At 41.2% G+C, this 23,944-nt stretch overlaps 3 protein-coding genes across 5 annotated transcripts in view; 1 reads left to right on the top strand and 2 right to left on the bottom strand.

Moving 5' to 3' along the window:
* Positions 1-5,364: 5,364 nt before the first annotated feature.
* On the bottom strand, positions 5,365-9,257 carry zgc:172323 (uncharacterized protein LOC564165 homolog). Its single transcript, XM_040118353.1, has 11 exons — positions 9,034-9,257; positions 8,605-8,764; positions 8,251-8,400; positions 7,651-7,770; positions 7,463-7,558; positions 7,247-7,381; positions 7,047-7,157; positions 6,842-6,952; positions 6,568-6,692; positions 5,927-6,475; positions 5,365-5,678 (listed from the first exon to the last, which is right to left on the bottom strand). Exons 1-11 carry the CDS (start codon positions 9,255-9,257, stop codon positions 5,585-5,587), a joined length of 1,875 nt encoding a protein of 624 aa, XP_039974287.1. The 3' UTR covers positions 5,365-5,584.
* A 2,109-nt stretch (positions 9,258-11,366) lies between these two features.
* On the bottom strand, positions 11,367-13,870 carry tstd3 (thiosulfate sulfurtransferase like domain containing 3). Its single transcript, XM_040118945.1, has 4 exons — positions 13,467-13,870; positions 13,164-13,334; positions 12,516-12,675; positions 11,367-11,975 (listed from the first exon to the last, which is right to left on the bottom strand). Exons 1-4 carry the CDS (start codon positions 13,603-13,605, stop codon positions 11,918-11,920), a joined length of 528 nt encoding a protein of 175 aa, XP_039974879.1. The 5' UTR covers positions 13,606-13,870; the 3' UTR covers positions 11,367-11,917.
* A 579-nt stretch (positions 13,871-14,449) lies between these two features.
* The window catches only part of usp45 (ubiquitin specific peptidase 45), a 37,277-nt gene continuing 27,782 nt past the window's right edge, over positions 14,450-23,944 (top strand). For all 3 annotated transcript variants that reach the window (XM_040118942.1, XM_040118944.1, XM_040118941.1), the window contains exons 1-5: positions 14,450-14,804; positions 15,866-15,976; positions 16,561-16,730; positions 18,194-18,294; positions 18,740-18,840. In XM_040118942.1, coding sequence (XP_039974876.1) covers positions 15,874-15,976; positions 16,561-16,730; positions 18,194-18,294; positions 18,740-18,840 — 475 coding nt within the window. In that variant the 5' untranslated portion in view covers positions 14,450-14,804; positions 15,866-15,873. The remainder of the gene's footprint in view (positions 14,805-15,865; positions 15,977-16,560; positions 16,731-18,193; positions 18,295-18,739; positions 18,841-23,944) is intronic.

Here is a 23,944-nt window from a genome sequence, read left to right as displayed (position 1 = left end):
AAACGAAATAATTAGAAAAACGAAATAATTTGGAATATTTTCTTAAAAGATGCTCCCCAATGAAATGAATGACCAAGAAATGGAGCAGTGCCATAAAAATAGGACAGTTTTCACATGCAGCAAATGTCCTACAGGTAAATTCTGTATGTAAATGGTTAAAATTTACACATGAAAATATTAGATAAAATTAGGAAAATAAAATAGTGTTATATTTCAATGAACGTGGTCCCTGTAAATGCATTATCAAACCCCGGGGACAAAATCCCTAGAAAATATTCCGAGTAAATGATTGATTCATAATGATAGACTAACTGACTTGAGTGACTTGAGTGTCTTGAGTGTCTTGATTGATTGATTGACTGATTAATTGATTTTGCAAATAAAAAAAAAATTGCATACAAAATGCCTAACATTAGTGTCCTGTGGAAACCATGTATCGCCAAAGATTTTCATAAGCTGACAAATACGGGGCTTTTTTCAGATAGTTCAATTGTTTTTGTTTTTTTAATTGTTTATGGATCTTAAATGAAAGTAGAAGTTTCTCAGACCGATAGTTTAATCCTTCAGTTTATCTGAAATATTAAAAATTGCCAAATCTGGAGATAGCTGGGTTTCACTGTGCAGTGTAAAGGGAAAATAATAACACTCAAAAACAATATTTGACTCAAAGGATTTTTTTTGGGAAGAACTTTGATGATGAACTGTAACCTAAATGTAGATGGTCATAAACTTAATATCGTCTAATACCATAAATACTTCGGACACATGTCTCTAATGTCAAAAGGACCCAACAGCCTTAAATAATCCAGTCACTTGCTGGTTGGCAGACACTGAAGGGAGAGGGAGCCTCCAGCATGTGGCTGTGTGCAGCAGGTTGTTTAAAGCTGATGGAGCCTTTCGCTGCTGTGGTGATGAGTCTGAGCAGAGAAGAAGAACATGTGGCTGATCGACTCGGACCATGAGCATGTTGACCTCTGACCTGTCCGCAGCGGACTCTGAATCTGATGTCCACAAGGGGAAAGTTGTATAGAACACCTGCGTGCTGATTGGATTTCTTTCTTTCTTTCTTTTTTTTAAGAATGGACCGAATAAGGAATAAATAAAGCAAACATACACAACGATCTACAGTTGCATTAACTTTACTCATCTAAACGGTTCAGGCAATATAACAAACGACCGACACACATAAATCTCTCTCCCTCTCTCTCCTCCCAAAGTCAGTCAAAGAGCCTGAACGACACGCGAACAATCTCGTCAACGGCCGCAGTGTTTGCACCCGGCTGTGCGGAGGGGTTATTTATTAACGCCTCGGCATTTGCGGCTGGTTCCCATCCACCCCTGCGCAGCTCCAAGGCCCCGCACTTCTCCACAGTGAAACGAATTATTCTCCGAGGAAGGGGGGGGGGCAAGGCGAAGACGTTTGCTTTCTGTTTGCGGGGAAAGTCGCTGGGGTGAAGCCCGGCTCCGCTGTGCGCTCCGAAGCCCTGAAGAGCAGTCAAAAGGCTCGGTGTCAGAGTGAAAGCAGTGTCGGGAGCAAATGGGATGGAAAATTAAATGAAATTAAATGGCTTGACCGCCGGTATTGTCCCCCCTCCTTTTTTTAAAAAGAAAAAGACACATTAATTACATGGTCGGATCTTTACTCTGGGACAATATTGCGGAGTCAATCAACAGCATTTTGCGAGTGCGCTTCTCTTAAATGAACTCTGCGTCTCTTTAATGAACTTAAATAACGGCCCGAGAAGAATCGGAGTTTAGGAGATGAAGGAGACGTTTTTATGGGCGGCTCAGCCTGGCTCTTGCCAGCCTTTTTTTTTTTTTTTTTTGAAGTGGGTGGGGGGGGGTTTCAGCTTTCTAAACGGTTGGGCTCTGATTTTACTGGTAGGCCATTAATGAGCCATGAATATAGAGGAACAACCTGTCTGCAAAGCAAGGCGGTAAATACAGAGAGCAATGCCCCACCAGGGAACACCATTCATGCACCCTGACTATACCTCAGGGGTGCCAAGGGTTCACCACCACCTCTCCTGGACTGGTTTCAATGGCCTACCATTTAAGACCCCTCTGAGCTCCGTAGAAAACACATTTTTTATGTCGACCCATAAACTTTGTTTGGGTCTATTCAGAGAGCCCAATCATTGTCCCACTTAGCAATGTGGCCTATTTCTCACAGATTCCCACGTCTTAGAAATGACTTTGTGTTTGTCCAAATCCATTTATTTCTCCACATGTAAGCCCACACCCTCCGCACCTCTCGCATTCATTTGGTCACACTTCTTTTAATTAAAAAAAGAAGACTTAAATCCTCGCGGTTTTTCCGGACAGCCTGACCTCTTTCCAGCAAAAGAATCTGAACTTATTATTATTCCTTTCAGATCTGAGAAAGAAGCCTCTCGGAGGCCCTTTTTAATCCTTTTCTTTGCCTTCCCTTTCTTTATATAAAACAACGCCGGTCATATTTAAGGTGTTTTGACTTCCTGAGAAACCTGGGGAAAGATGCAAGCTGCACCAAAGGCAGACCAGCTGCCTTGATGCGGGTGGGACATTAGCGACGCGTTTGAATAGTAATTATGCTTGTATGGGACTCCCACCAGATGACATGATTGGGATTTTAACCCAGACTAATATTCAAAATCGCATTAGAGAGGACCCGAATAAACGGCACCTGATTCAACGCTGATCATGCGTGATTTCATTCATAATGCCCCCCCCCCCCAGAATGGGGCTGCGCCATTTCAGCATTCAAAGTCTCTCAAAGTTTTTGCGCCTGGCTTTTTCAGGCCCCATTTCCCTGACTTAAACTCACTTTGTCTCGCATGAGAAGACGCGGATAAAAGCGCGTGGAGTCGCGTGAATTGATATGTTTCGGTGTACCTTATAAATTCATACCTTTTCTCAGTCGAGCGCCCCAGAAAGAAAGTGTCACTCAGGCCGATTCTCTCTGCTGTCCAACGCATTTAGCAGGAGATCTATTTGAGAAGTTCATTCCTAGGCAAATGTATGCAGGCCGGGCTCCGCGTGAATGGGGCAGCGTGTCAGCCGACCCTAATTGGGATTTAGCCACCCAAAGCATATGCACAAAGTGACAGAAAAATCACAGGTTTCAAAGGAAGTCCCAGCTTTTGCCCTTCTCGGTGAATATAAGGAGCTCTTTCCCTCGGCTCAGAGTAAAACACCACTTTTCCTATAGGATGAAGGTGACTGACCCGATTGGTTATGCGGTGTGTTTTCTGCAAACTAAAAGTGTGAGCAAAACAACTAAAATGGCAAAGAGCACGTTTAAAGGCATGTTGCCTAACCTCGACAGGCCTGTATGTTTTAAAAAGGTCAGATATTTTAGCCGACGTGAGGGTTATTACCGGAACAAATATCTGAATCGTTTTGTACCTTTTTCATTTCATTTCTTTTTTAGATAGTGAAAATGTGATAATATTTCAAGGGAGATTCGTAATTTGTCCCCGACATTTTACGGTAACTATAATAACAGCAACAACGACAACAAAAACAATGATAATAATAATAATAATAATAACAATAATGATGATGATGATGATGATGATGATAACATCAACAACAACAATAACAATAATAATAATAATAATAACAATAATCATAATAATATTTGCGTCTCTCTCTCCCTATTTTTTTTTAAATAAAAACTCACACGCGTCACATTTAATTACTTTTTTTGCCCAATCGCTGCTCGTGTCTGCGAATGTAAATGTATATATGAAATTTAGCAAATGTACGTTTTATTTGGTCGTTTGTTGGTTGGTTTTAATGAACAGACTTCACTCGTCTTTTCCGGTGCGTCAGTCTCTACACGCTGAGGACGAAGCACCATGGAGAGCTCCGCATCACACACACACACACACACGCGCGCGCGCAGCCACACATAGAGACACACTTCCCCCCTGTCCGTTAATTACATTGATAATAAATTCCATTCCTTCACATGGACGAGAAAGGCATTTATCGCCCTGAACGTAAACCTATATATATAGGATGATTTATGGACAACCATCTTTCGGGTTGGATGCACATTATTAATCTGCTGTAACAAAATGTGATCTAATGATACGACCGTCTCGCGGCTGCTCATTATAACCCCGATTGACAGTTTTAGGTTCAAACTAATTGTCTCCTGCGTCTTCGGATGGGATGAGCGCGTGGAAGTGATGTCCGAGAGAAATATTGATTATTTTAACACGAGTCCTCCGCGTAATCATTATAAAAATGATTTATAATGCAGTGATATGTTTTTAAATAAGAAGCTGGTGGTGCATTGACTCCAAGAACAAGGTGAGCTTGAGGTAATTATAATTTCTTGTTTTTATTTATTTTTGCTTGTTTTACATTGTTTAGTTACTTGAATTACAAGTCTGGTTAAATAAAAAAGTGAGTAAATCCTATATATTTTTTAAATTTTAAAACGGCTAATGTAAAGACCGCAGTTATTCAGGCATTTTGCATTTCAATTGAGTGGGAAACGCTATTGTTTGGGGACACGTTTCAAATTCCAAGAGTGTTAAATCAGCACAGTCCGAACTGTTGTTGTAGCTAACACGGATACTAAAATTGTTCATGTGAGGTGAGAGACATTCAAATTTCTGCATTTTTTTCATGACTTTGCAAATTTCCATCTTCATCAAAAGCACTTGAAACACTTGGAGGTCCCACTATATGTAATGTAGAGGCCTTTCACTTTGGAATAAGAATCATAGTTTTTGATCTGTAGTTGACTTTATTGAGTTGTGTCCCATTAGGACAATAATGGCAGAGTAATGTTATTGCTGCCATAACAACACTGGTCCTCTCCTGATCTCTGTTGCAGTTTTTGTCCGAGGATTGGTGTGTTGCATGTTTCTGCTCTCAGCCCTTGAGCAGGACACTGAGAGTGTTTGGCATCTGCTGGCCAGATCCAGTCGCTCCCAATCAGCAGCAGGAGGAAAAGGTGTGGATGTGGATGGAATGAGGACAGAAAACGGCTGTGTGCCGTCAGTCCGCTGCAGAACAAAACTTGACTGATGGATTCCTTAGCCCTCCAGAAAGTGTCAGGGCAACCGCCTTGACCCTCAGGTGACTCTGTCTGTCTCTCTCTCTGTTTTGCTTTTCCTTCTCTACTTCCTCTCCCTTTTTTCACTCTTTCTCCTTCCAAGTCAAACCTATGAACATAAGCAACATCTCTTTCAGTTGAGCAGAACTATATTTTTTTTAACAGCATTTCATGTAACTACATTTGGATTATATTTCGTGTCCTCTAAAGGGACCTCAAACAATAACCTCAAAGAAACATCAGATAAAAGAAAGACAAGGTAAATGAATGCTGATAGCTTTATTTGCAGTGAGTAGAAAAGGGGGGGTGTAAGGCACACAACAGTGTAGAGACCATGTTGAGTGTTCTTAGGCATATTTAAACCCAATGAGGTGAAGGTTTAACTTTGTAGCAAAGGGTCATTCATGGTCTCCTTGTCCAGGGCAAAGGGGAAAGGTCAGTGCCCAGACATGGGGTTTGGTCAGTGCAAAGCTCAGAGGGGCGTGGAGCTTTAAGGGGGAGAGGAAGTCACTTGGGAATTTGTGCTGCTCAGTCGTCGTCAGAGTCATTGGCCGCACCGGTGATGGTGTAGGTTTTTTCCTGGTGGTCCATCTCCAGCACGTCACCCCTGTTTTTGACCGTTCTGTCAGGGAGGAAAGAACCAAAGAACCAGTGACCAAAAGAAACCTGTTACAACTGTGAAGCTGGCTAGATCTCTGGGCAGCTGTATGCCGGCCCTGACTTTAACTGTGTCATAAAGCAAGTTAAGACACTTTAAGTTACTGCTTCTTGATCAAGGGTACGTCTGATTATATTTTCTGAGTTTGGGTGCTGTGATAAAAAGAAGCTTTGTTTATGAGAAATGGAAATGATACCCAATGGTATCTTTACCTAATCACCACTGTCCTTCTCTCCATCAGCTCCACAACCTGGTCAGTGTAGGCCTCAGTGTTGCCGCCATGTCCATCTGATCCACTTCTCATCCTGGCACCACTGGTGTCAGCCACTCCTCCACCCATGCCACCAGAACTTGTGGAGCGAATACCTGCACCCATTCCATCACCACCCACGCTGCCGTCACCCTTGCCACCAGCGCCGAATTCCAAGTTTCCCCCAACACCAGTGCCCACACCTCCAGCCCCGGTACCCATACCTCCAGCTAGCACACTTCCAGGTCCAGTACCCATCCCCCCACCACCAGTACCAGCACCAACACCAACGCTTCTAGCACCCAGTCCACCGGCACCAGTGCCAACACTGCTCATGCCTCCAGCGCCTGCACCACTACCTTCTGTCAGTCCATCACCCATTCCACCTGCACCGCCCATGCCTCCTCCACCAAAGGTCATCCCAGCACCAATAGTGCTCACACAAGAGGTGGTAAGAGACAGGGTTTGCATCAAGCCAGATAACCGTCCATCCTCTCCCTCAATCAATTTTCTGTAAAGAAAATACAAATGATGACAAAATTATTACTTATATGAATTCAAATACATGGCACTAAGTCAATTTTCAGGTTGCGTTTCCTTTACCTGTAAGTTGTGATCTCAATCTCGAGAGCCATCTTGACATTCAGGAGGTCCTGGTACTCGCGCAGGTGGAGCGCAATTTTCTCCTTAGTGGATTTCAGCTCAAGCTGCAGGGCCTCAATCCGAGCCTATTAGGTTAACAAAGCCATGAAATTACCTTTCGAGTGAACCATTATAATGGCTTTGTGTCTGCATGCATGACAGTGAGGGTATGTGATCATGACTGACTCTGGTGTGACCAGGTGTGCACCCTGTGACTACATGAGTCTACATTCACCTGCAGGTCTTCCAGTTCTTTCCTGTACTTTGCTTGCGTCTCTCGGATCTGGGCCTCAAGAGCTTCATTCCTGGTTTTCAGGGCATCCAAGTCAAGTTCTTTGCTTTGGATCTGGAAATAATTTAATATGATATTAGTTATATTAGCCATTAAATATTGATTCTAAATCAATCTTCAGATATTCACTTTCACTTTTGACACTTACATCCTTTTTTGCACCTATTATTTCTTCTCTAACGCTTCGAACCTTATCTACATGCCTTGACGTCTTCTTGGTTAAATCTTCAAACTTGTTTTTATACCATGAATCCATCTCCTAGATATGAGGGAAAAATTCACATAAATTAATTTGCAATACAGAGAATTTGACTGAATTACTCCAGTGCTGATGTTTGATTATTCTACCTGTAGATTTTGGGCCGCAATGTTGTCATACTGGGTTTGGATTTGTTTCAAAGCAGTTGCCAGGTCAGGCATGGTGAAGGCACTGTGCACCGTGGCGTGAGATGTATAGATCTGTTTCATGAGCTCATCAATTTCCTGGAGAAGAATAAATCTTTAGTAATCATCAAAATGAAAGGCAAACTAAATATGTAACTCTTATTTGAAAATGTTATCCACCTGTTGATGGACCCGTTTTAGGAATTCAATTTCAACTTCCAGTTGCTCCAGCTTCTTCTCCAAGGCGATGCGTGAGGAGGTGGCTTTGTCAACATCCTGAAGAACACACGCCATTACTATCATTTGGGTTTATGACTATAAATTAATATGATGAAGAGGGGGATATTTACTATTTAAATGGAACCTACTGGACGGAAGGCTTCAATGTCTGACTCAGCTTTCTTCCTCAGCTCCACTGCCTCCTCATATTTAATTTTGATTGCCTCTAGTCGAGCAGCTGTGGACTCCTTAGCAGCCAAGGAAATGTCCTGAAAACCAAGAAGCCATAAGTAATATGCTGGTCTATTAGATTTGAAGGTGTGTGCAAAATGCAGATCAGCCTCTTTTGCACTTTATGTTTTAACTTCAAACCTGAATGTGTGTGCATGTTACATGTGCATGTGTGCGCGCGTGGGTGCGTGTGTGTCTCGAATGCTTAATCAAGCCATCTCATGTGTGCATAAAACACAGCTGAAGACAGCTGTACTCCACGACACCTTAACACGCTGAGGCAAGTCTCCATTTGCCCGCCAGGAATAAGCCTGTTACCAGGTAAGGGACCTTGAAAACACCAAATTGACGTCTTGTATCACTGCCTGGATGCATTTTCCACAGATTAGTGAGGTGTAAGCCTCACCAGAAACAAAGATTTTGGGCTGCAGTGAAACAAAGTCTTTCTGATCTACTGAGCTTCTGAAATGTAAAGAAAGAAACAGAAGCAATGTGCATCTTGGATATTTCCGTCTCACCCGCTGAACTCTCATCTGGTCAGCGATCCTTTTCAGCTCCTTCAGCTGTTCCTCATACAGGAGGCGCAGACCTGATGGCTTCTCAAAGCGGTTCTGGTAGACCTCAATCTCTGTTTCCAGTAGCTTGTTCTGCTGCTCAAGTGATCGAACCTGTAAGCGCAAGAAAACCTCAGCTGTGAACTTTCAAGTGTGCTCGAACCAGACACTACAATATTGTTCCTGTCCATGTGGTCACAGAGGTGAGAATAATATGCCCCCATTTTTCAACAGAAGGCATTTTTTGCCAGTCCTGCCAGAATATTTATCTGCACCGATGGAAGACATGCAATTTAGTTAGTTTGAATGCTGTTTTACCTTGTCAATGTATACAGCCAGTCTATCATTGAGGACAATCATCTCCTGTCTTTCACTTGTGCGGGTGTTGAGGAATTCCTGGTTCTCAGCCGCAGCCACATCCAGGTCTATGGCAGGCTCGCCACTAGGCCCAACACATACCATGACTCCTGCACTCACACTGAAAACAAATACCAATACACATTAACCCCAGAGCCACAGAAACTTTGAAGGAGGGGGAGATGGCATATTATGAGACAATAGGAATGTTCTGTGTCATAAAAATGGCTTGAAAGAGTGCTTGAGGAAGTGGAACTTGATTTTCAGAAAAGTTTTTTTTCTTTTTTTTACATAAACCTCATCTAAGCAAATATTAAGCTGACTGTATAGCCTTCTTACTCATAAACCCACCATAAGTCTGTATGTAGGGACTGTTCTGACCCAGCTTACCCTGCTCCAACCATGCGGGACCTGCGTGCAGACGAGACTGTCCTTCTTCCTGGTGACTCCACACGCATGCTGCCGGCCCCGGCTCTGCAGGAGTAGCCGGCGGAGGACTGACGGGCCTTTCTCCTGGTGGGGGATGGGCTGGACACCCTGACCTGATGGGACAAGCTGCTGCTGTCCTCAAAGTGACGGCGGTAGGACGAGATCCTCTCCGGGCTGTGGCTCATGGTTGCGGCAGCGACTGTTTCTCCTCTGATTCTCGGAATGGAAATGAAAGAAATACTCAAGCAGGGCCTGTCTGTCGCTTACTGCACTTCACTGCTGCTCCAGGTTCCTTGTTTGCACTCTCTGGTCGTCCCCCATTCTGAGGTTTTATTACCTCCTATTGCCTGTCATGCCCCTGCTCTTTCCAAGACAGCCTGTCAGCCTGTTCATGAGCCAACACCTGTGGAATCTCGAACCTCTGCACCAATGCAGGCTTGACCTGCTGTTCAGATATCTGTCGGCAGTTTGTGAGGAGCAGATCTGGGCTGGGATAGCAGCTGATGGCATCAGTGGAGGGTTAACCTATTTGTCTCTCTCTGCAATATACAGAGTGTGATCATGTATTGGTCTCATTTTTATCCGAACTAGTAATGGGTTTTGCCAGAATTATGGTACATCCACCACCTCCTCAGTGTCTACCACAGCACTGGGCAGCAGACAGTCAGGCAGGCAGGCAGGAAAGCAGGCAGGCAGGAAAGCAGGCAGGCAGGGTCCAGTCAGTCATAGCAGCCAGTAGGTGCAGCACTGATGTGATCTGCTCTGATGGGACGAGGGACTCTAATTGAATGCTGAGCAGAAGCTGGAGGGTGACCTGATGAGACTGCAGCTGCAGAGGAACAAAGAGCCCTGGCAAGATTTGACATAAATTAGTACTTATTAGTCTGGTCTGTTTTCAACATATTAAAACTGGAGTATGCAGAAAAAAGAAAATGGAATTATCTGCTTCAGAAGGAAAATATGGAGGCAGAAGAAAAAGGAGGGGCTGTAGTCTGGAGTTTACGGTTGACATGGCAGATTGATGTGAGGGGAGAAAACTGTGGTCAGGCCTGTGCAGGCCCTTCACTGACACCTATAGAGTGACTTGGTCAAGTGTCAGTCAACACTGCACTGTCCTTAAATTTTACCCTAAACACTAATTGCCAGCAACATTAAACCTCACAGAAAACCTAACACTCAAGTTTCACACACAGAGAAAAAAACCACAGAATAACTAAAATATAGATGTAACCTGCCCAAAAGCCAGATGACACCGACAAAACATTAAAAAAATATCAAATTCAACCTCTATAATGCTCTTATATTTATTGCTCTTGCGAACTCTGTCTTGTTGGACTATGTGAGCATCTACTCTTTTCCACTGACCTCAGATCTTGCAGCAGTGTGGGACTTCTGGGAAGAGGGGGTATCTTTCATTCATGAAGCATCTATCTCCACTAATTCTCTTCATGTTACAATCAAATAACATCACTCACCCCTGCGGTATTTTCATATGGTATATTAAAGTATTAATTATGTCTCCGCTCAAATGCCAGCACAACTCCACCTTCCACATTTCATTTTACTTTGATAAATATATAAAGCATTGTATTACACCAAATAAGGAAATACTTAATATATTTATATGTTATATGTAATATATATCTTATCCTATACAGTGATATTACTTATGTTTTAGGTCAATTAGATCTGAGGGAAGTCTCACTCCCTGTTAGACCTGTTATGAAATTTGCAGGGGACAGGGCTGCAAATATAGAGCATATGAAATTCAATTTATTAATACAAGCGGAAATAGTATTAACACTTCTGAGACAGATTATTTACTCATACATCAAGAAATTAATTTAGAGGTCAGTTTCCTATTCACTGACAATGACACAATATCAACAAGAAGCATCTAAGCTTTCTGAGGCACTTGGACCATTTATAAATCTACTTTCAGTTCAAACTGTAAAAGGGGAAGTTAATAGGGTACAAGGTCCATGGCCATGGTCGACACAGAGGCATTCCTCTCAGCAGAAAACAAACACATTCATTATCATGGATGATGAAGGAACCTCTTAATGTTCCATGGAGGGTTGGTGGCAAATTCATACTGAGTAACCGTGAACATTAGGCATAGCCCTTGAATACCATAGATCATCTTAGCCCCAGTGGCTGTCACCTCAGCAAGCCTCGGCCTCACCTCTGCGGGCCTATTTATATCACATATTATCCAAGCAATTGTCTTCTCATGTCACTTCTATTAGACTTGCCCAACATCGTCCCTTTGTTGTAAGAAAAAAAAAAATCACAAACTAAATATCACTTTTAATCAAAACTATAATTTTATTTATCAAGTAATGTTGGCAACAACTGCACTAACTGTTGTATCTATGAGCAACACGCTATATAATATTTACAATACATCAGCTTGAAAACTATTCATAATATGCAGTGGAAGACTCATTAGCTCAAAGTCATGCAGAGTTTAGTAGTTATTTGCATAGTAAGTCTGGAAAAGAAAACTTGTCTCTTCATAATTTTGGTATTGTTTTGAACAGTAGCCGGTTATATGTGTTTGTTTAGAAGTTGTAAAGGGTTTATAAGTATTTCTAAACTGAAACGAATTAAGAAGAAACTTCAAGCAATTTTACACTAGTTTTGAAAACCTTAAGCAGCAGACGGGATTGTTAATGTGTGTTGAGCCCTCTGGTTTCAGTCCTTGGGAATCGCAGATGAGAGAAATAACTTAAATCACTGGCTCTTAAAACAACAGAAAAGTGTGTGGACTTTTAAAAACCCTTTAGAAGACTCCTCACTTTCCAATTTGAAACAATGTTTTATGTCTTCTGCTTTCCCTGGATCACTTATGTTGTTCATTCTTCACCCAGTCTTGCCATCCACCCGGGTAATGCTGAACACTGAAATGGAGAAAAAAGAGAAAGAAAACGAATGAACTATTGTATAAACAGAGATGCATCAAAAATAAAGCTGCATTTGTTTTTGACTTTGAAGGTAATCACACATACATGTTGTAATACACTTCATTTGATAATGTCATTGATAGCCCCTCAAGCTCAGTTTGTTGTTCCCTACTTTTCAATCACATACTGGAGACATGGAATGTGGCATGTTTCCAAAAAGCACCGCATGATGGATTGGCAATATGCAGCAACGGGGCATTAAACTCAAATTGGTGAAATCTTAATGCTCTCTCGTGATGAAATATAAAAGTCAGTCAATCATTCAAAACTCAAAACACGGAAATCAAGCATAAACCTGTACTGATACTCTAGCTTTCATCCAGACTAAAAAAAAGGTTAAGTTTAAAAAGAAAACACACAATATCTTATTCAAGATTTGCTGTACATGACTGCAATGATTCAATAATTTGTGGACTTCCTGGTGAGGTGAGAATGAATGATTTTGACAGACATATGCCAAGGAAACATTTCCCCCACTCTTTGTATCCCAGCGAAGCAGCTGCGTCGAGCGCGTTCTTGCTCCGCACCCCCGCCAGACAGGTGAAGACAATGTTATCTGTCTGCTGAGGCATTTCACCACCATACTTTTCTTCGAACTCCTCTGGACCCAGCTGGAGGGCAGTGTTCACCTGTCCCACTGCAAAGACAAAGATGCATAGATCGGTCAAGTGATAAATATGTGCTTTTAGGCTTAAAACAAAACATTGATGGGTTTGGTGTTTCTAGAAACTGTTGGAGTAGTACTCTCGAAGCATCGTAAATATATCAGGATCATCTATGTAATGTTAACTGTCAAGGAAGCGAATTCTCCCTCATACCATTTACTAGGTTGTCTGCAGGTGTCATCCATACTGAAGTCAAGATGATTTAAATGTCAAATTTAGGGAAATTCGCTTTTAAATAAACTTGCCACAAGAAAAGCCGATGCCTATAACAGGCCTCTAGAGGTTAAGGTGTGCTTTATAAGAAAGCCTTTATGATTTAGGACATTCCCAAATTTGCTCATGACCTGCAGACAACACAAACTGCTGGATGCAACATTATCAGCCTGGCAAACGAATCTATATCCGTGCCAACCCAAGTCTACCACAACTTTCTGTTTGCTTTAGGTAGAACAACACTCACGGGGAACGTTGATCGACCCGGGGATGAAGCCGTACTCCCTGAGCTCCCAGGGCTCTCTGACATCTATAACCACAGCTTTCCGTCCGGCCAGTAGCTGCTTCAGCTGCTCGTAAGTCACATCTGTGCTCGGTGGCGCTGAACTGAACCTGCTACACATTAGCAACTCTGTGGCTGAAAGCAAAACAAACAGAATATGAAACAGCATATGAAAAACACGATGGCGAGTCACAAGCTAACGAGCTGACACTCAAAGGAGCAGTAGATAAGCTAGCACATGAATATAGCGCTATGTGTAAAACTCACTATTGCAACCACGATGAGTATTGACAAGGCTGGACACAGAGCTTCGTCCTCCCGGGACAGAAGCCCCTGGCCGGACGGTACTGTTCCATAACAGCCGCGGGACAACCCCTGCAAACCTCCAACACCTTCTGAGAGCCATGTGTGATTAGTTACACTCTATATTAATACTTCGTCGACATAAACCCGTAACTTCGCTGTAATGCTGCGTGCGACAACTATTAAAAGTCACATTGCTCAAGCTTACACTTTCGACGGTGAACCGCGCGTGCGCAGTAGTAAGGCTCACCTAAAGGACAAAAATACTGTCTTGTGACTTCATGTCAAACCATAGAGTGTATCTAAAAACTGCCAAACTCAAACACAAGCCATTAATGTAATATTTCAAAGGTCAAAACATTATCATCACAAATAACTGGAATGTGCCCTAAGTAGCTCAAACTAATGCACTAGGGCATTATCAAAGACACAATACCCGATGCCTTCACGATCGTGGCAAAGACGGTAAAGTGAGTTGCGGCAGACCGTCAGCCACTTTTCTACTTCGGCGCTATTGTGTGACCATACATTTACTTTAGAGTTCTCGTAATTCATCCGTGCCCCATTCTGCTCTCAGAGGCAGCAGGCAACTATTTCAGCTCCCCTGACCACTCAAATTTACCCTAAGGTGTGTTCATAACATAACCCATGATCTTGAACGGAGTTATATCTGATTGTGTTCACAATAAAGGTCATAAAGTACACCATATAAATGAATGCTTAGTCTTACGACGCCAGAGGTTTGAATTTGAAAATGTTGATGATACCACTTGTTTCATATAAAATAAATGGACAGACTTGAGGGAACGCCACACAGTATAATTCAGCTTGCAAAGCAGGACACCTGTTCTTCGAGTTTTATATTTTCAACAAACTGATTACCCTGTATATGCACGTCTTATTATAAAACTGTAAAAGCTCTTGAATCTAAACGCGTGAGGGTTGCCTCCTCTGGTTAGATTGTCCATTGTCGCTTGTCCCTGAATGCATCATTAGGCCAAACTGAGCTGCCGTAGTGCGTCACATGTTGACTAGTGTGCTAGTTCATGCTACCGAAAGCTTGACAAAATTTAGAAAGCCAGAGGCAAAAACGAAGAGTTATCGAGACACTGTTCTGTTGCTGTCGGTACTTTCGTTTTAAATGTATTAATATGGCCGTTTATTGTTGGATAAAACACACCTGTTAATTTTTAATGTATTCTGACAGGCTAATGTAGCCTGTTTGCTAGCCAAAAAGAGTTGACATCTCACTGTTGGCTTCGGGTTAGCTAACATAGTCAACACAGGAGCTGAAATAAAGAGGTGAGTTATACTGCTTTTTCGCAAAAATCTTAATATGGAAAAGTAATTAATTCGCTGTTGAAATTTCATTGATAAACGACAGAAAGGCCTTTCATATTCACCTAAGCTGGACGGCTATTTGAGGCCTCTTAACCGTGCTCTTGACCAATACTAGGTAGTTATCCCTAATATAATATCACCTTTCATCTGAGTGGCTGTATTTATTCTCATTGATATACTATGTGTTCCGTATGTATTTATACAGTTACACATTTTCTATTGTTTTCTCTCATTACGCCTGTGCAATTATTTATAAAGGGCAAACTTAAGTAGGATAAGTGACTGTCAGCATTAAGGATGCTTGAGGGTCGTGCCATTCGTATTTATGAAGGACCGCAAGTCTCAAGGATATAGTAATAAAGCGTTTCATTAATTTTTAAGTTTACAATAACAAAATGCATCTATAAATTAAAAATACATTACAAATAAATTACAAATTATTTTTTAAATCTGCAGATTACCAATGAGTTGAATTACTTGAATTACTATGTAACTTTGTACTGTAGTCTGTTTATTTATAGATTAATAGATTAAGTTGTAAACAAATGTACTAATGTTTATTACTAATGTTTATTTCTAATGTACACTTAGTTTTTAATCAATGAAATGCTTTATCACTATTTCTATGACTCTTGTGGTCTTTCATATATATTGGGTGAATAGTTTCAAACATGACACACCAGTTTTAGGACAATGCAGAAGGATAATCAGCTTAAGCCTACACAGTACCATGGGCAGGCCAAGTCAATCACCTGACCACAGTCTACCTGAGGAAATGTTTCTAGAAAGTTTGTGCCGAAGTACAAAGGCAACACAACAGAAATGGGTAACTGTACAAAACCTTTTGGACTGCACTGTGGTTAGTCTCAAAGTATTGCATGTTACAATGAGTAAAACGATAATGATAGGTGGAGACGAGTGCAAACTTTGATAAGTTTAAGTATCTTTGTTAAAAAATACTCATGCTGAGGTAGTTTCATTTTGTGCTGCAACACATGTTTGTCCACCATGTTCGCCTCCAGAGCTCCAGATGCGGCTAAAGGACCCTTTCTCTTTGAAAGCCGCCGATATGACTAAGCGGACTAATAAACCAAGGAAACCTCGAGATGAAGAGTCATCAGATGAAGTCAGTGGTAAGACACTGAAGCAGTACTTGGCACCAGACAGTTAAAGTTAGGGCTTTGAGTTTTCATTTGGTGTAGCCCTGTATAGCACAGTGGATAGTAAATAGGATTAACTCTGTAGTTATGCTCAAAATGTAAGATATGTAGTTAGTAGAGTCTGTAGTACTTTTTGGAAAAATGTTCACCAAGAGTATCAAGTAATGTATCAAGTGTATTCATCCACTCCCCATGACAGTTTCCGTCATTGGAAGTACAACATTAATTTTAGCTGAACAGCAATAATTTTGTTATTTTTGTCTATTTTGTTGAAGTCTGGGGTATTATAAATTTGTCTTACTAAATCAGGACAATAAGCTGTACGTTAACCAAGACTAAATACGTTAGTGGGATATCAATAACAGGGGATTTATCTTACAAGGAATAGAATATATGCTTGTTTTTTGGGAGGATGTCCCACTTTGTATAATTTTCTGCAGGTACTGTGCACATTGTCTCCCTTAAAAAATGAAAATCACATAGAAGCCCAAAGCTTGTCCCTAAAAGTGATTTGAGGGTAAATTTATCAGTATAGTGTATTTTTTAATTTTAATCAGGGTTGACATGCCAGCACGTGAGTAAGGCAGTGGACCTGAGCTCAGTGAAGAAGTCTGTACTCTCCAGCGTGTGGTTGGTGTGCTCTGAGTGCCTAAAGGAGAGGACCATGATCGATGGAGAGCCAGCAGCATCACATGACATCCTGGTGTGCTTAAAGTGTGGTTTCCAGGTGAGATTTGCTTTTTCATTAATACGGATATATATAAGATATGGGATGTTTTACGATCATATCTGTACACAGAGGGACATTATTATTTTAAACCCAGAGAAACCATTGTAATTCTTTTATGTGTATTTAATTGGTTGTTTATTTAGTACCAACACCAGTATATTCAGTGTGACTGTGACATATCAGTAATAAGTTGTCGATCTGCGAATTACTACCCTAGAGATCACATGAAGGCAAGCATACATGTTGCTTTCTTGTTTCATTCATTAGAAGAATTAAATCAACACTTTTTATGTTGAAATGATTACAGAGAAAGCTTGATGTACTTTTTTTTCCAAAGAACTTTTACATGTTCTTGTGACACTGCTGTTTGTTTGTGTGTGTGTGTGTGTGTGTGTGTGTGTGTGTGTGTGTGTGTGTGTGTGTGTGTGTGTGTGTGCGAGAGAGAGAGAGAGAGAGAGAGAGAGAGAGAGAGAAAAAAAAAGACTAAAGAGACAAAAGACCACGGGGTAGAGAGAGAGAGTGAGTGAGAGGGGATAATCATTGGAAAATGTATCAAATGTGTTTTGAATTAAAATGTGTTATTTGATGTTATTTTGTCTAATCATTAATAATGCTTAATAATGCAATGTAAGAATGGTTTTATCGCTCTGCTAAAATGTGATGGAATTTATTCAGAGCTGTTTAGTCTAAAATGTGGAGGATTTGAAATAATTATTGAGACACAAAGTTATTGTTCTAATTTAAAAAATATGTTTGTAAAGCAGTTCAACCTATAAGTAGATAGACGGGTGACAAATTAAAGGAAAAAGCTGAAAAATGAATGGAGAAACAGGATGACAGTGCCCCCCATCCATAGTGTATGTTTTATGAATATGAAAATGATGTGAATCATATGCTATGGCCTTCGCAGTCACCAGATCTCAAACCAGATGAACATCTATGGGAGATTTTGGACCGACATGTCAGACAGTGCTCTCCACCACCATCACCAAAACACCAAATGAGGGAATGTCTTTTGGAAGAATGGTTTTCCAGTCCTCTAGTAGAGATCAGAGACTTGTAGGATCAATTCCAAGATGCACTGAAGCTGTTCTGGTGGCACATGGTGGCCACACACCTTACTAACACACTATATGTTGGTTTTTCCTTTAATTTATTACTCGTCTGTAAATATCTTCATATACACTGATCAGCCACAACATTGAAACTAGTTACCAGCTCTAATGTTGGGGCTGATCAGTGTACACTCTATTGTATACTGTCAAAGGGCTTACAAAATATGAAGATATTATTTTTTTTACCCATATAGCTCTAGCTCTACCACATGCAAGGTGCTGTAAGCTACATATTGAATAAGCCGTCTTTTTACAAGGACGTGTGGGCTGTTTGTCTGAATATGCTTTGTGCTGGTTAACAAAGATTTTTAACAAAATTTTTTAAATGAACTATCTTTCTTACAGGGCTGTAACCAGTCGGGGATCCAGCACGCTGTCAAGCACTACCAGGCTTTCCATCCAGAGTCTCACTGCATCACCATTAGCTTGAGCACATGGAAGGCCTGGTGAGAAACCTAGGAACTGCATTCATTGTGAACTCTGATGAAAAAGCCAAGACTGCACACACTGCTAGAGCAACTCATTTTGCATTGACATGTGTTAAGAAGCTGCCAGTGGGTGGGTTTTGATAGAAAATAATAAGCCCCAGTGTTTTTTACATAAATTGTACACATTTATGCATGTGTCGTTCTAAAGTCTTGATCTTGGCCATCACAATTTTCAGGGCATTTGCTGTATTTTTGGTGCATCAATAATAGGTTTTACCAATAACCTGATATTCAATGCTTTTTCACTCTATTATGATATCTGATGGGGATGGTTTTCCACTTCATACAAGTAATTCTTGGTTCAAAATGGTTCATTTCAGCATTAGTTTCATGAGGGCTGTTAAATTTCACTGTAACTTAAAGCCTTTCTGTGTCTGTGTATGACCCTCTCTTATTGTAACAGGTGTTTTGAATGTAATGAGGAGCTTTCCACTCACTGCAACAAGAAGGCTTTGGCTCAATCACTGGACTTTTTACAAAAGCACTCTGTCAAGGCAACATCAGGTAAGGTGTTTAGCAACATTCTGGAGGTCTGGCCACCTACTGATGTTGAATTCTTGAAGCTTTTATTAGACATGTACATCCTCACTGCAATTTCAGCAAGGCAGAAGTCAGTTCAGTTGGAGTTTTATACAAACATTCATTTAATTTAGCAATCATTTTTTTCATATAAAGTAGGGTTAATGTGCTTTTGTACCTGAATAACAACAGACATATACCCATAATATAATGTGATAATAGCAGAAAGTGAAGTGGGTAGGTCTCTTTCCACCAGGAGCTAAGAGTGCAGTAACACCATGGCTGGATACAAGACAATTACTGGCTGTCTTGTTGCTAGATCAATGACTGTTGAACAGAATGACCTATGATACTGGAGTGCTGGCTTACCTGATCACAAAGGTTCAAATTTGTTATTGTCAGCATTCATCCACATACCAGAAATTGACTACAGTACACATGCTCCCCCTGGTGGCAGTGGTTGTCTGAATCCCTGGAGTTAAAGGATACATATGTATTAGTAGGTAATACTGCAGTGTGATGGGTGAAATCACTATGTTAGAGGCATGATTTCTTCAGGATGCAACTACATTTGCTTTGATTTACCAGGGTTTTGAGAACCTTTTTTCATGCCTTATTAGGGTCCTAAAATTAGAATAATGTGTCTTTGACATTAAAGAGCAGTGTAACTGTTACTATAAAGTTAAAAAAAAAAAAAAAGTTTACTGTACGTACATATATCATGCATATTACTTACCTGTAAAATCAGGAAGAATTTGAGTTTTGAAGAGAATTTTACTTTTGTCGCAGCAGGTTTTGTTCATACTGATGTTTGCCTATTTTCAGTCTTATGTCTGTTCACCTTACTCAGGCCACCTGAGCCCCCTCCCCCAGTCAGTCAACCATATATATATATTACACCCCCACTCCCTCTCTGTACTTACACATACACCTTCTGTTGCTGTCTCCTTGCACCTCTCCTAGTTTGTGCTGCCGTGATGAGAAGCCTCTTAACGGGCTGTAGCTTATCAGGGTGGTGGGCATCACAACTTTTAGTCTCACTGGCTGCCCCATCTTAGCCCCCTGCCCGGTCCCCGGTCGCCAGTGGCCAGAGGCCAGCCAGCCAGGCCCAGTCAGGCTGGTCCACCCTTAGTCTCTCAGTCATGGCTGCAGAGTTGTGGGTTTGATGCTGCAGGAGCAATCCCCCACCCTCACCCCCACCCTGCACGTCGCATGACTGCACACATTAGAGGAATTAGGCGCTTGAGTGATGCTTCGCGGCTGGGTTCCCTGAAGAACAAGAGCAGCTGCGTGGGGTTCAGCCTCTGTTCTGTCGTTCTTTGTCTTTCTATTACTATCTGTTTCTGTCTCTTGGCTTCTCTGCCGAGCTGCTGTATGTCTCACCACCTCTGGGCCTGTGCGCTGCACTAGTGAAAGCCGTGGTCCTCAACAAGTCAGAGCGACTAGATCCTAACAGCTGAGCGCACTAACTCTCAGTGGACACACACACAAACTCACAGATACACATACACGGAATGTTGAAAAGAATGTTCAACTCAAGTAAATACCCTATTTTCTTTCAGTCTGAATTAAACGTTTGCTGGCCATTACAACCGATTTTAAGTTTCAATAATGATCTGCAACAGAGAGCACAAGCTCTTCCTCAAGCAGAATATGAATAACTTTTATTTTCCAACTACGTTACATACCTGAGGAATTTGCACATTCTTTTAGTAAAATGTGTTTTGAGAAGGCCTATATAGTTTGTTATGGTTTATGGGCAAACAGGACCTCCAAGAGTACGAGAAAGAAACAGAAGTATTGAGAAAATAGACCTAAAGTTGGTTGACACGTGCACATTTTCACCATTACTATTCCTTTAGATTCCATGTTGATTTCCCAGTAATGCTGTTTTTTAATCACACTATGCAGTGTTTGTCTATAAACTCATGCATACGAGTTCTTTGAGCCAGTTAAGCAAAGACAGTGGATGAGCTGTGTGTGTGTGTGTGTGCGTGTGTGTGTCGTATATGTCCATATGTTGGTGGAGTTGCCCTTTAGTTTATGTGGTGCCAACCAGGGGTACACTGTTAGTGGGGAAACAGTCTGATGAGCCGGACAGTCGCTACCTACGGCTTTCCCCCTTGCCTCTTTAAATTACCTGTCACCTTTCTTGCCACTCAATTGTTCCACACCGGTTGGCCAAATGGATATAGAAGCAGGCAGTCACTGTTGCAGCAAAATAGGCGGTTGTCGTCTGTTGAGGAGCTTGTGAAATTGCATTTCAGTGTGAAGGCCAGGTTTTCAGAAAAAGCTGCTGTTGTACTCTGTTTTTCCTATAGACCCCAAGCACAAAAGAGCCCCAGCAAGGATTTTTTTTCAGAATCCATAATAATTTTGTACAACAACAGCTCAGGGAAGAAAGAAAGTCGATTAACTGTGCTCTCTCACCATCAAGGCCTTCAGCTCAAGTACCAGAGTCCCAGTAAAAAGCTAATTGACCTCAGGGAGCTAGACTCCAGCTTGTAACACAGCTGGGGAGTCTTTGTGGAGCAAATTAAAATGTTGGTTCTGAATAGGCATCAGAGCTCGATTCTCATTGGAATCTGTCAGTTCGTTCTTGTTTTATGTTATATTGTTATCAGTCACTATATACTGTAAAAACTATTTTCTGTTTTGATGCTGTAGGTATATTTTAAAATTTGATTACCCTTCTCCCATTAAGTGTCTTAAGTATATGGAGACATAGTTTATAAAAAATTGTTATTTAGTAGATTTGATTGCTAGCACTGTGTTTTGAGGCAGAGATCTGACCTTCCCCTTCTTTCAAATAAATCTGAGGAATATAGATAATAGAGCAAATAAAGCAGGAAAGTTACATTTGTGTGTGGTAGACCTGGCTAAAAATGGCAAAAAAAAATTATATCTGGATATTTTAAGCTCTTTGAAAGTATGCAAGCTCAAAATATCTCTGTCTATAATTGTCTTAACAAAGGAATTAGGGATGTTTCAAATCAGAAAAATCATTTAGACTATACCCCTATAAACATTGTTTAACTAAACATTAATAATGTTAATCTTCTGTGATATTTTAATGCCTTCTTTCCACTCGACTCACAGCAGAATTGTATAAAATCAGGTTCTGGTAAAATAGTTGTATGGCCCTGCAAAGTACTGTTAGGAATAACCAGCACTTGAAATCATTAATGTAAGTTGTCAGTCACAGCATGGAACACATCTGGTGTTTTTCAGCTTCCTCTCAAACTTGTAGAATTGTTGATTTCCTCAGAGTTACCTCGATCCCAAAACACAAACACAGTGACATATCTTCATAGACAGTGACATACTGCCACTGGCAACAAAGAAATGCACAGTTAAGTTATAAAATTTTGACAAGAGTGCATTATCCCTACTCTTCATCTGTGTCTGTCTCTCATACACACATACACACAACTGCACCTACACTTGATTTGTTATTTCACCTCTGAAATAAGTAAGATTCACAATTTTCACTGAAATGGTGAATGCAAAACTCTGTTGGCACAGTTTAGTTGGTCACCAGTTTACTGTAATATGGTGTAATGTTACTGTAGTGTTGTCATAATTGCACTAAATGTTTTGGTGGTCCGTTGTGCACCTGTGAATCAAAGAGTCGGATTTTAAACCAAACATGAAATTTGTTTTTCTTCTTTCTGTTCCGTGTGCTGAATGGAGTGCTGTTATGGTAGGAAGGTTATTACATGCTAATATAAAGGATATGTACATCTTGTTGGTACTATGGCTCTGACGTCGCACACTCGCGCAGTTTGCTTCTGGGCTCAATTTTTCCAGGACTGATATCTCCAATGAAAAGCTGAATTGGAAGATATAGTGTTGTATCATAATTGCATTTTTATACACCTGATTTCCTGCCTCTGGTTGTTGATTTTGGAAACCATAGTCTTTAGTCTTTTAGTCAGTTTAGCTTAGCTGAGTCAGTAGCCAGTAAAATGCTTGTCCCTGGTGGTGCTTACATGGAGGTAATCAAGGGTGATTTTGTCTTTATTCCCACCACCGCACATGAAAGTAGGCCAGATAGTGGGTAGCAAAAGCTGCGTGTGCTTGTATGTGTGTGTGCTTGTGTGTGTGTGTGTGTATGCTTGTGTGTATCTGTAAGTAACATAGCACTGGGTTCTCTTGGCCTCAGATGGCAAGGAAACAGGCTTTTCATGCCCTGCAGTCACAACAAATTAGCGAATTAATAAGACATTTGGTGTTGCCTGGCCTTCCTCTTGACTGCCTGCTTTGCATGAAGGGAGCTGGCCTTGACCCTCCACACTGCTGCACTATAAGTAAACATGGGGGCATGATGCCCACTGGCCATACGATTAGATTTTTTCTCAGGCCAACTGTGAACCGCATTAAGAGGGATTTATAAATGTATTTTTACAGATTCTTGTTTTTGTCTTGATTATATCAGCAAAATTTTTACAATAAGCCTCTGTTAGACTAAAAATGCCTGGTTCACTTGTTAATTTAACAGATTAGCAAGTATCGGTGTGAAAAAAACTTGGAAGGAATACACACTGTTTATTGTTTTTTTTCTTACATTAGTTCTGGCGTTGGCCCTGCATCAGCTTGACAGAATTTTAACAAATAATGCAAACTCATGCATGACACAACAATCTCTTTCATAAGAGATTTCAGCTAAGCTTGCTTGTTTTTTTTTCTTTTCTTTTTGAAGTACTCTAGTACTGTTCTCTGTAAAAGTAAACAAGTCTCCATGTTTCTTTGTATAGCTCTTGTGTGAAAAAGAGCAGGGAGTGCAGGAGGTGTTGGTGTACATGCATGCATGTGGATGAGCCTGAGCACCGTGATGCTTTCCTCTACCCTGGGGAAAGGCTCCGCAGTGTCACTGCTGCCCATACTCGGTGGCTGAGCAAGGAGGGCCAGGTGGTGGTGCCGAATGCAACACAGTCAAGCGTGGACGCAGCGCATGCTGACATTTGCCTTCACTGACTGCTGCAGGGAGAGGAAAAATCTGCTTTTCCATATGCTTGTGCTCGTTGCAACCCTTCCCTCCACCCACTGCTCCCCCACTGCCCTCTTCTGCCCCCCTCTCCCCAGTCTC

Source organism: Xiphias gladius, chromosome 22, assembly GCF_016859285.1.
Source record: "Xiphias gladius isolate SHS-SW01 ecotype Sanya breed wild chromosome 22, ASM1685928v1, whole genome shotgun sequence".
Taxonomy (NCBI): Eukaryota; Metazoa; Chordata; class Actinopteri; order Istiophoriformes; family Xiphiidae; genus Xiphias; species Xiphias gladius.
The sequence above is the reverse complement of the archived record's forward strand: the minus strand, read 5'-3'. Positions and strand labels throughout refer to the sequence as shown.